This window comes from Embiotoca jacksoni, unplaced genomic scaffold, assembly GCF_022577435.1.
Source record: "Embiotoca jacksoni isolate LCO1_2020_lvr unplaced genomic scaffold, fEmbJac1.0.p SCAF_123, whole genome shotgun sequence".
Classification (NCBI taxonomy): domain Eukaryota; kingdom Metazoa; phylum Chordata; class Actinopteri; family Embiotocidae; genus Embiotoca; species Embiotoca jacksoni.
The window spans coordinates 249015-261174 of record NW_027185256.1 but is presented as its reverse complement, the minus strand read 5'-3'; the positions used below and the strand labels follow the sequence as shown (position 1 = coordinate 261174).

General features: G+C 41.8%; 1 protein-coding gene across 1 annotated transcript; it reads left to right on the top strand.

Annotated features, from left to right (window-relative positions):
- The first annotated feature begins 747 nt into the window (after positions 1–747).
- On the top strand, positions 748–9100 carry LOC138195744 (protein STIP1 homolog). The gene is made up of 18 exons (XM_069145385.1): positions 748–897; positions 1082–1104; positions 2382–2445; positions 2583–2761; positions 2857–2931; positions 3028–3096; positions 3198–3332; positions 3583–3750; positions 3873–3936; positions 4037–4127; positions 4242–4383; positions 4886–4990; positions 5135–5234; positions 5385–5625; positions 6355–6429; positions 6575–6677; positions 7051–7166; positions 8120–9100. Exons 1-18 carry the CDS (start codon positions 873–875, stop codon positions 8199–8201), a joined length of 1857 nt encoding a protein of 618 aa, XP_069001486.1. The 5' UTR covers positions 748–872; the 3' UTR covers positions 8202–9100.
- Positions 9101–12160: the final 3060 nt, after the last annotated feature.

Below are 12160 nucleotides of genomic sequence, written 5' to 3'. Positions count from 1 at the left end.
GGTGTGGATGTTAATATAGACTCAGAGTAATTCTCACCAGGAGCAGCGCTGCACAAAGACGCACAGAGCAAAACGAGCCACCAGTGCGTCATCCGTTGGTCTGTGGGATTTAAAGAAATGATGAATGAAAGTTGTGTCAATAAGAAGACGGTCTGATCTCCACACCGAAGCCACGAACATAAATTAATCCAGTCTGAATTACAGAATTTAAAAAAAACTGCGTAATATTTCAGGATTCACACACGCCATGCAAATAAATCTCGGCCTACCCATTATGGCTTTGTGGTTCCAGGCAGAAATATCCGTGAAGGATATTGTTTGAATTAAGTTGCGGTTCCCGACGTAAAGACAAAAAAATAGGTTGTAATTCAAAACCGGATTTGAAGTCAACTTCGCCTGTTTTGGTATAATATCTCTTCGTGGACTTCGATGAATTGAAAAGAGAAAAAAACCTCTCCTGTCTGTATACAAGAATGTTAAAAAAAAAAAAACCAATAAATTTGATCACTGACTACAATTTGTCTTCAATACCTTCAATCTTTTACATGCAAAAAATATATATGCGATTTTGCATGGGGTTGAATGACATGAAACCCATTATATACTAATTTAACATGTAAAACTTACCAAATAAAACGCGCTGGTGAGGCTCGCAGTTCGAAACGTGGAGAGTGCGCATGCGTGCACCTGTCTTGTTTACGTAAAAAGGGGGCGGGGCGAAAAGAGTTGAGAGCGGCGCGCGAACAGCGGAAGTGAAGAGGCTTGTAACGTCAGCGTTCAGTAATGCAGCCCGGAGTGGATTTAAGTCTAATAAGTCCAATTCAATAGCGTACAAAGTTTTGTCAGGGCGCGTTTTTTTTTTTTTACTAAACATGGAGCTATTTAGAGACGAGACCGGTAAGAAAAGGCTCATTTTTGCCTCTTTTGGGGGGGAAAAAAAAGTTAGCGGGCTAGTGTAGCTAACAAAAGCTAGCAGGAAGTTATCAAGACCACAGATCGCCCTTTTTTTTTTTTTTTTTTTGTTAACTTCATGATTACACGACGGGACTCACGTTGTTTGTTTGTTTTTCTTCTTTTCCAGAGTACACGGACATCCGCATGGTCGTAAGTATACGTATTGTTTTGTGTACACAAAAAAAAAATAATAATAATCTTTAACATCAGGCACTTTAAAAGGCTCCTAAATGGCTTCGAGATGTTGTTGACTGTTTTAAAATGTTTAAATCAGCGCATTTTATTTTATATTTTATATATTGAACAGCGTTATAACGATCGTGAAAGTAGGTGAATATTTTTTGGCTATAATTTGGTGAACTGGTGAAGCTGGTATCATTATTATAATATATATATATATATAAGATATATTATCGATATTATACATACGTGTTGTCTTTTCCTGGTTTTAAAAAGGTTATTTACATGTCATGACTTTTGTTGTAATAAAATTGAGGTATTTGGTCAGAAGATGTTATGTTTTATTCACATTTTCAACCACAGTCCGTGAACATTTTTAGACTTTTCAAAATAAAGGTCGTCTAAACATTAAAAATAAAAATGTAACGATGCACATTATATATAAATATAAATAGAATAATATTAAATTAAACTAATCAACAGTGCAACGGTGGTATTGATGTGGCAGAAGATATGTTTTGTAGCTCTATGTTGTCCAAAGAGCATAAATGAAAGCAGACTGTTTTGTGGTTGTTGTTGTTGTTGTTTTTTAAATGAGGCAGCTGTGAAAAAAAAATTTCTTCAAGATCTTTCTTAATCCCAACTAACCAGGATATTTTCACTTCCTCTGGTTTGCATGTCTCTCTGCATGACTGAGCAAAACCTCACATTTGTATTTTAACCCGTCGAACAAAGTTGATGTCTAAGCGTGCGTCATATTCTCTTGTTCACTATAATACGGTTTTAACTTTTCATTTGATTAAATTTCATGTCAGTATCACGATATGCAGACATATCAGACTACAACACTTATTTTGGGGCATTTTTAAGTTCCTCAAATTTATGATGAAATTCTTTCACCATATCATCAAGAATATTGTTTTTGCAGCCATACCATGAAATGTCAGAATATTATTTTCCGTACTGAGTAGTTAAACGTCGGTCTGTTGAAAGGAGCTGGTCTGCTCCTGTCGGTCCAGTGAGTCAAGAGTTTCTTCTGGGTAAATGAAAGTGAAACTTAAGTCTGAGCTCTCGCTGCCGCTCAGTCGGTAGTGATGCTGGCACACGGCTCCGGACAGACCAGACGTTTTGTTGTTCAGCCTGCACTGGGACCCGAAAGTCGTCTGAAGATGGTGCGTTGCTCTGATGTTTGTAAGCAACGGTTCAGGAATGCCTTTCTCATGTGTGTGTGTGTGTCTCCTGTTTAGCAAAGGGTTGCAGATATGTTTGGGAGATATCCTCATATTCAGAGGATAGGATTTGGCTTTCTTGGTAAGTTGATGTCACGCATCGCATCTGCTGCGACCACTATCGTTCTTCGTGAAATTACATTTCATTTTAAATGTATTTATTAAGGAATTCAAGTTCAGGAAATATGTTGTAAACCTAAAGATAATTGTTCCTGACAGGCTTGGATTATGAGGTTGATGTTTCGGGTGAGGATTACGGCAATTGGACACATGGTCATAGTGGTTTCCATGGATACCCAAGGAGAAGCGACAGAGGGTTAGGTGGGAGGTCCTATCAGCCTCCACAGCATTACTATACTTCTGCTGATGACCCTTCCTCTGACCAGGCAAAGGACAGCGTGAGTTCACTTTTTTATTTTTGTCTTATCGAAGTCACGTGACTTTATTTTGACGTCCGCACGGTTCAACATCACGCGACGTTTGTTTCGTGCAGGATACTGAAAGTAAAGCCGGCGTAACAAAAGAATCTAGAAAAAACAAGGCTGAGCGGAAGCGTCTTAAGAAGCAGGTAAGTTGTGCTTCTCTTCAATACGAGCTGCTTCGTAACGAGCGGGCGTCGGTTTCGCGCGAATGGAAGTTCACTGCGATCGTTCCTGTCCAACAGAAACAGAAGGAAAGAAAACGGCTCGAGAAGTTGGAGAAGGAGAAACAGAACCCGGTAAAAAATGAAGAGGTGATCATCACTCATTTGGGCAACATCTTCATGTATTCGTCAAGCTTTTGGTTTTTAACAGGTTTGTTTGTTTGTTTGTTTGTTTGTTTGTTTGTTTACAGGGAAACGATGTTGCTCAGGAACCTAAACAAAACAATACCAACAATTCTAGTGATACGCTGTCGGTCTCGGCTAAAGATACAGACACCAGCGACGGCAGTGAACGCGAATCCAGCGATGAAGACGGCGACTCTGAGGTGCCAGTGCTCTGTCGCTATCATTCAAAGAGTTTGTCACATGATACAGAACTTATGTCAGGATGACAGATCTATGTTTCTTATCATTAACTGGCTACCGATGAAATGTTTCCTCACGCAGCCGAGGAACCTCATTTGTTTTGTCTTGTTTAATTGAAATCTTGGTACATTTCTAATGTCATCATTTGACAAAACCTTTTTTTTTTTTCAAGTCCAAAGGTTTGTAAGAGTGTTTGTGTTGTGTTTTAAGGAGCTGGATATGACGAGTACTTTTGTGAGCAAAGCTGCTCTTATAGCTCGGCGTCAACTGGAGAAGAAGCCCAAACCTGAGTGGAAGGAGAAAAAGAAGATCCCGGATAAAGAAGAACATAAAACCGTCCCCAACAAACCTAATGAAGACCAGGAGGCTGGAAAGAAGGTGACCTGTCCTGCAGAGAAGTCCACTCACTTCATAACAGATGATTATGTTCCAGTGACTACAGGTTTGACCATGATGCTGTAATAATGGCTTATGTAATTCTTATCTTGCCGTGTAAACAGGATGTTGCCTCGTCTAGCAGCCCCACCTTTGAAGATAATGTAAAAATAAGCACCGACCTCGCGGGTAGGTTTTTGTCCTCACAGTATGAACACAAACTCTCAGTCACATGGGTTGACTTGTTAATAAATATTTAATTGGTTCTTCTGGTTTTTTTTTCTTCTAGTTATTGGAAATAAGTTTGCGAGTGCCGGAGACTTTAATATGGCTGTGAAGTATTTCACGGACGCAATTAAGTACAACCCTACAGAGTTTAAGTAAGAAAACGTCCCTTTACTTTGATTCAAATAAAGTTACTGATGGTGCTTCCACCACCACTGTTGTTGTTGTTGTTTTTTTAATGTAATGTTAAAACTGTATTTCTGTTGCAGGCTATTCGGCAATCGTTCCTTCTGTTTTGAAAAGTTGCAAGAATACGACAAGGCTCTGACTGACGCCGTGCTGTCTCTCGGCATTTGTCCAGGCTGGGTTAAAGGCCTGTTTCGAAAGGGCAGAGCTCTGGCCGGTCTAAAGGTAAATAGTCCACCAGTCAGTCTGCACCACCCACATACAGTGTGTCCTGTTTCAGGTGCTGTTTGTTGTGTCTAAGTAAGAGTTTGTGGGAAAGAAAAGACATCCAACAGGCAGATGATCCGTAATAACAACTTTTACACTCCTGAGTTTGGATTTCAAAGTCAATGTTTATTTTGTGTGTGTTTGTTTTAGTAAATACACATTATTTTCATATTAAATTACACCCCAGGGTTGTAGGTGGTAATAATTTACTTGTATGTCTTTTTTCTTTTTTCTTTTGTTTACAATTACTTTATTTACAGTTCAGGTTGCTGTGACTTTGATCACTCTGACACTGTTGCAGCGCCACTGAAGCATTCTCACAGGCTCACTATTTACTCTGACTTGTTTTGACTGCGTGTTGAATTACAGTATTGTTAGTCAGACCATGAGTCAGCCTGAACCTTTGATTTAGTTCTGAGGTGAAAACACTCCTTTTTTTTTTCCCTCTCTTCTCGTTCAGAGGTATGAAGAGGCGGCCGACGCCTTCAGGGACGTCCTCAAACTGGACAGTTCGTACGCAGAAGTTGCGCAGGAACTGATGCGGGTGCAAATAACACAACTAATGGTGTGTAATGGTGACACATGCTGACATAGTTCTGTACTCCCTGTAACCACATTCATTGTTTACATGTAAACAAAAACGCAGCGTCGGTTTTATCAGCCCGGTAATTACTGCTTCTTAAACGTGTGACTCTTTGTGTTGCTTTAGGAGTCCGGTTTCACTCGGGAGCAGAGCTCAAATGCTTTAATTATTCATGGGACGGTAAAAAAAGCGTTCGAGGTGCTGTCCAAATTAAGCCATCAACCAGGTGAGCGTCTCACTGTCTCATTACACCACGGCGAAATGAAACCCTCTTCACAACGTTGGAGCTCATCTGTGTACAATCCACAAAAACGCGTGTGTTTTTCACTTCATTTTATAAAATCCTCAATGAAAAACTGTCCTCTTTGTGTTTTAGGAGCGATTCCAAATGACACTCTCCATCCAGCTCGTGTAGCGAGTGTCACCAGAGTCTCTCCAGTCCTTTCAGCCAACACCAACCCTCCCCATCCTCTTCCTCAGTCCCAGGATGCTCCCAAAACAACACCTACGAACGAACCTTTAGGCCCTGTCCACAATATGCCCAACGTCCATAGACAGTCAAAGCCCATTCATACTGATACCGTGAAGACCAACTTTGAGCATAATCGATCACCACCGTGAGTACTGATTCTGTCGCGTGAAATGTCAAGGCTGTTTTATTGGAGCATTACTTCTTCTGTAAATAATGTCGTTTATTCCTGCTGTTCAGAAATAAAATCCTGCGTTCGCTCTGTGTAAAGTTGATTTGAAGTTGAAGGAACCGAGGGAGGCAAATCAAGCGCATATCTTCTGAAGTTTAGTCTTTTTTATTTTTTTTTAGCACAAAATGTCCTCACGGTGTTCCTGCAGCTCCTGATAAATCCTGTCTGCAGAAACACAAACACAGCAAGTCGTTCTCAAAAGACGACCTTTGGCCTTGATTTCTCACTCGGGCTGCTGAGGCTCACAGTAGCTTCAGCTTGGACACATTGATTTAATGTCACCGCGGGCACAATTATCGTAATTTATCCTTTTTAAATGCGTTAAATATGTCATTAACGTATGAATTACTAAGCCCAATGGAGAGCAGTATTAGGGAGTGTAAACAAAGATAAATTAAAAAGATGATCCTCGATGAGTTCTTGCGATGGAAGAGTGAAACAGACATTTTGCTAATCTTTACTGCTTCACCTCTAATGAGGCAGTATATTCCTTCAGAGCAGAAAATCATTAGATGCTTTCATGCAGTTCGGACCGTGTGTGTAATGAACGGTTGTTTGTTTATCTACAGAGTAACAGTCCCGATCGCTGTTTTGTCACCTTCCTTTTCTTTTTGTAAACTTCTTTATTTTTTTTTCTTTTCACAGGGAGCTGTTTCCTGTTTGGGTGGGAAACTTGAATTTTCCAGCAACCGAGAACATGATAGCCAGCATGTTTAAGAAGTGAGAGAAGCTGCCGGCATTTCAACCGCATCTAATTTTGTTCACGTTATCTTTTATCATATTTATTCCCACAATTAAAGTCATGAAGTGAGATATTTGCCGTTTATGCTCGGTAACAACTGGTTGACTCGCTCTCCTCCCGCAGGGTTGGAGTCGTTTACAGCGTTAAAGTTCTGACTGTCAAACGATGTGCCTTCGTAAACTTTACTAAACGGGAGTACTGTGATGAAGCGATCCAACGCTTTAATGTAAGTACGTCCTGAACTAGGTCTTAAGATATTGTTGTCTTTTTTTTTTTAATTTTTTAATTTTTTTTAAATTTTAAATTGTCCAAGTTCACCTCCGTGTGTGTTTGAATTTTCTCACGTAAAGTGTTTCTTAAAGCTCAGAAATTCAAGACAATAACATGAATGCTTGAATCTGAACTCTCGTTTTCACTGTTTGTTGTCACTAAAAATCAGCCGACTCGTTCTGCGTCCTTCTCATCAGAGAGTAACGATCATGTGTTGCTCTGGAGGAAATAAAAATAAAAAAAAAATAAAAAAAATCACATTTTTGTTGCATTGTTCTGGCGGTGATTCTCTTCTCCTTCTCTAAAACAACGTTTTGTTCACGTTTCAGGGCGTGGACTTCAATGGTGGCAAGCTCGCGGTGAGATACCCGGACAGGATCGCTCCTGGAATGGGCATTTCCAGGTCGGCCCTCAAAGCCGACGATCTGCAGGATGAGAATGTCAGGTCGGTGCTTTTTGTACAGCTGCGTAGATTTTTAAAGGGATAGTTCACCATTTTGGGGGAAATATTGTTTAGATCCCGCTGGCCGGATCGACAACAGCGACGACACACTACAGGATGCCGCTGGGAATAAACACAGTCCCAGTAACAAGGCTGCACATGGGACCTACTTTGTATTGTTATTATGTATTATTATTATTATTATTATGATGATAGTGTTGACCTGGTTATCCAGGGAGACGGACTGTTGCGTGTTTTCATCAGAGCAACATGTTGAGACTGAAGGTGTGGAAGGAATTACCCTCAATTAACTGACTAATAATCCAAACACGTGATCCTGAGTTGGCCGAGTAAGGTGGCGTGTTCAGCCCTGATTCAGTGACCAAAACAAAACCGTGTTGGTGTCCGCGCCCGCTGTGTTTATTTACAACAGCAGCTTCCAGCTGGTCGTGTTAAAAATGAACACGTGTCGACATTGTCGTTGCTTCGGCCAGCAGGAGCTAACCGGCTGTAACGCATTAACTCCATCATGTAAAAACGTGAACTCTTTTATTACGAACTGAGTCGTAACGTTTGACAACAGAAAGATTGAACGATCACAAACGATCGGATCGTTGCCATAGAGATATAAGTACGCAGCCCTTTTTCAGGTCCACGTTTCTTAAACTCAAGAGCACACAGAAACATGAAACGCATTCAGGCTTCTTCTTTCTTCTGATTTTGGTAGCTGCAGCTTGTGGTGCAGCTGAACTGTATTACACTGAGGTGTTTTGTTTTTTTTGTATTATTATTTTGTCCACCCCCCGTTTACATCAAGTATAACGCTCAGCAGTTCAACAGCAGCACAGGCGGCCTCCATAGAGGCGGGTTTATTGCAGGACTCTGGTGTTAGACAGCGTTAGGCTCCGAATGTTAAACCGAGAGTCATATTTACCGTCTACCGCCGTTGATTACAGGCAATACGAGTTCGTTGACGGGGGGAACCGAAGGCCCGTTCGTCCTTGTAAACACGTCCCCGAGCACGGAGGAAACCGCTGAACGGAAACGCCTTCGCCTGACTGTCGTCGACAATAGAAGCAGAATCACTTAGCGTTCAATACGAGCTCATCGATGGTATGTACAAAAACCTCCGAGGCCTCCCGATGTAACGTCTGTGCTTTATTCAGACCGCAGAAACACACTTCACAGATTATTTTAAAGAAATGGTTGTTTTTTTTGTCGCTTATAATGACTCCCGCTGATCTAAAAAAATAAAATAAATGCTTTGTCGTTTTCTTACCTAAAAGTACAAATGATCCGATTTACGGAAGCTGTGTTAAAAGCCGCGCGATGCCGAGCTCGACGGATACAGAAATCTTTTTTTAGTTTTTCTTCTTCTTCATGTCTTAAATGAGACCGTTTGTCCGGCAGACTTCTGTGATTTCAACACTTTACAGTTGAGCGAAGCAGCCGGCTCCCAAATACTGGAAAGTCTTCAAAACGAATATAGGTGTTCAGTTCAAATGTATAAGAATGTTTATGAGTTCTGGTGTTATCACTGGTCAAAGGCAGGAATCATTCTTGGTTTAATTTTTTTTGTGATGTTAACCTGTTTTTAAAAACATGTGCAACTTCAACAATAAGGTCTTTTATAAGAGCGTCACGTGTATTTTCTACATTACCTTTATTCAGTGTGTTTACTCCAAATTCTTTATTACTGACTCGACTTTTAGAATCTCTTTTATCAGATCTTATACCGTATAATTCAACAGGCAGTATTTACTTGTGTACTCTAATTGCTGTTTAACTGTTCATGGCTCGTTGTCGTCGTTGAAATCACGCTTCATCAGTGCCTGAATATCGAGAGGCTCAAAATATGGTTCTTCACCCGAATGGCCTCGTTAGTTACGGAGATGGTGTCCTTAATCCAACAAATAAAGATGCTTTCATACTCTGAATTCCCGACTCTCTTTTTTTTTTTTTTTTAAAGGATACTCGTGAGTCTAAAAATGTAAACAATAGCCAGAATACTCCAGATTAATACACAAATGTTTTCTGTTATTCAGCCTGAGGATGGATGGTTTCAAAACCTTCACGTAGTAAAGTTTATCATACTGGAAAAGGGTTGTGACATTTTTTTTTTTATTACATTTTTTTCATGCTGAACCCCTCGACCTATCAGCTCTGCAGGAATTACAGTAAAGGTTAATCTAATGTATGCGAGCGGTGCCTATTTCTAAAACAAACCATGACAGACCAATCCAGTTTTAGCGAGCGTGCGACACCTGCCTGTGGTTCGCCGTCTACGGGCCACTAGATGGCAGCACGCGCAAAGTATTGGATCCGTGGAGTCTTTTCAAAAATCCTTCATAAGCAGTGGACATTTCCTGTTTCAGCACAAATCTCTGAATACATAATCCTATTTTCTAAACGACACGTGAAGATGAAGTCGCCCGGCAGGCGCTTCCTCCTGCAACAACAACAGGCGGCTTGAATGCGTGTTATCACTCAAATGTGAGTTTGTGCAGCTTCATGTGAAACTTAATAACCAGCACAGCTTGATTTAGAAAAAAAAAAAAAATCCTACAGGCTTGTGGGCTAATGTGCAAATAATATTTTGTTGCAGCTTTCACCTTTGACAAATTTCCCTTCATGATGTTTGCGACTACATACAGGGAGCCGCATGCGTCAGGCCGTCGACGCGTCCATTAACTGGTTGATAATCCATATTATTTACATCTAAAGCGATTTCTACGCTCAAAATGTTGAAAAAAAATAAATAAAAATGTCCTATTTGCGAATCGTTCGATGATGCAACACCAACCATGAGGCAATCTGTGGATTGAGAGCGATGTCAGAATGAAAGGACACCGGGACTGGCGTCCCGACAGCGTGTCGTTTTCTGCTCCGACCGAGCCGCTTCGGTGTTCACGGTCGCGTCCGATTCTTCTGGTTTAACCCCGATGAACTGCTCGACGTACGTTTGTGATGAAGTGAGATCTCACGACATGAATTATTGTAGGAACGGGAGCCGAGAACTGTGGGGAGGCTTTTCAATTGGAGCACGAGCGGAAGGACAAAATGCCCTTCATCCTTTTGAGATCGGGGCCCACGGAGCGCCGTGTCGAACTCGCCGAGCTTTCGGTACATATTACATTTTTAATTTGAAAATCGGGAGGAAATATGCTCCACATTTAGCTTTTAAACCGAAGTGCACATGAATCCAAAACAGCCTCAATCTGAGGTCTTCAGCGTTTGGAGCCACATGAAGGTTTTGGCAAAATTAAGAAATGAATAATTGAACTCCCCTGTGAACTGATCTAAACAACCTTTCACCTGCCAGCCACATCCCTTCGTGTGGGGTGTCATGACAACGGGGTCGGGAGTGAATTATTAGATCGGAAATGTGACTCGCAAATACGAAGACCAAACACGCACGTTGGCTGAGTGTTGACTGCGTGAACGAGTTGCTCAATATACCTGCTGCGTTTTGAAAGTGAAAGTCTTTTGAGGTCACCAAGCCGTTTCTATTTTTTTAATGGCGACTTTGGGCTTCATTAGAAGCAGGAGATGTGCAATGTGCCCACAGCCGTGACTGCAGCAGCAGCAGCAGCAGGCTGCGGTGATATCCGGTCTTAACCTGCCACTTAGAAACGCCGCACCCGGGCCCGAGGAAGGCCAAAGTCAATATACGTCTGTTTCCCCGAGTCTCTTTTTCTAATGAACTAAATGTCACTTTTTTTTTTTTTAAATGTTGTAGAAATGTTTCAGTTCGGGTTCAGTGTGTTTTTTCGGTGTGCGTGTGATTGTATTGTTAAGCATTTTGAGCGTTTCCAGGTGTCCGATAAGTATTTTGTTTGTATGATGAAACTTAAGAGTTTTAGTTGTTGTCACCAGTCGCTTCTAATTTCAATTCATTTACGATATCTTTTCTGTTGTGGCCACACTTTTGCTCTTTGTTGTGTATTTTTTTAGGGTCTATTGGTTCCATTGGGCTCATTGGAGCCAGCCCCTAGCGGCCATCAGTGGTACTGCAGTTTAAGGCACTTCTGCTCCGGCCTCATTTTCCCAAAATCCGGAAGCTAAATGCAGTTTTACACACAGCGTACAAGCGTAAAACCACATCACAGTGTCGTTAAAGGTAAACCTGGTGAGCGGCTGCTGGCGCGCCATCACGGCTCTTACCCACACCGGCTGGTCTCTGCCTGAGGCCGGTGATGGCTGGTGGAGGGTGGAGGGTAGAGGGTGGAGGTCTGCTGACACGTGGCCGCCTGCCTGCTCCGCTCCCAGCTGCAGCGTCAAGGTCAGCCAGACACTCATGTCAAACTCCACAGCGGGCCGCCGCCTCGGAGAGAAGCCCAGTTCACAACGCTCAGTGCGCTTTAATAGGCAGCAGTTCCCGGCAGCCAATTAAACGAGAGGACCCTCTTTCAACTTCGAGAGTATTAAAGCGTAAACAAGAAGCAGGATCGGGACCTTGCTGAAAATCATCTCTTCTAATATTTTCTAATGAGACACAAAACGTACTCTTCATCTTGAAGTTGAAAAGTGCTTCACCATGAGGTCCGTTCATAGTGGTGCTTGACAGTTTGCGAACCCTTTTAAAACTTCCGTTATCTCTGCATATAAACATGACCGAGAATATCATCAGATTTTCACAAAAGTCCTGCAGTTGATGAAGAGAATCGAATTAAAAAAAAATTTTGACAAAAATGAAAGGGGGAGTCCTGTTAAATTTAAAGAACCGGCTTCAGAAAACGAGTTGTCGATGGTCATCAAGCCCGGAAAAGTTTACAAAAAGCCATCTCTGAAGCGCTCGACCAACAAAGATCACTCGCACAGCAAAGCGTGTAATCGTCCGCAGAGTCTCCAGGGAGCCCGGGCTCATCTTTAAGCGACTCGAGGCTCCTCTCGCATTGACTTGTGGTAATGATCCACGAGTCCTCGATCGGGAGACCGCTGAACAACAACAACAACAACAACAACAACAAGTGCGCCTCTGAAAAGAAACGTACCCG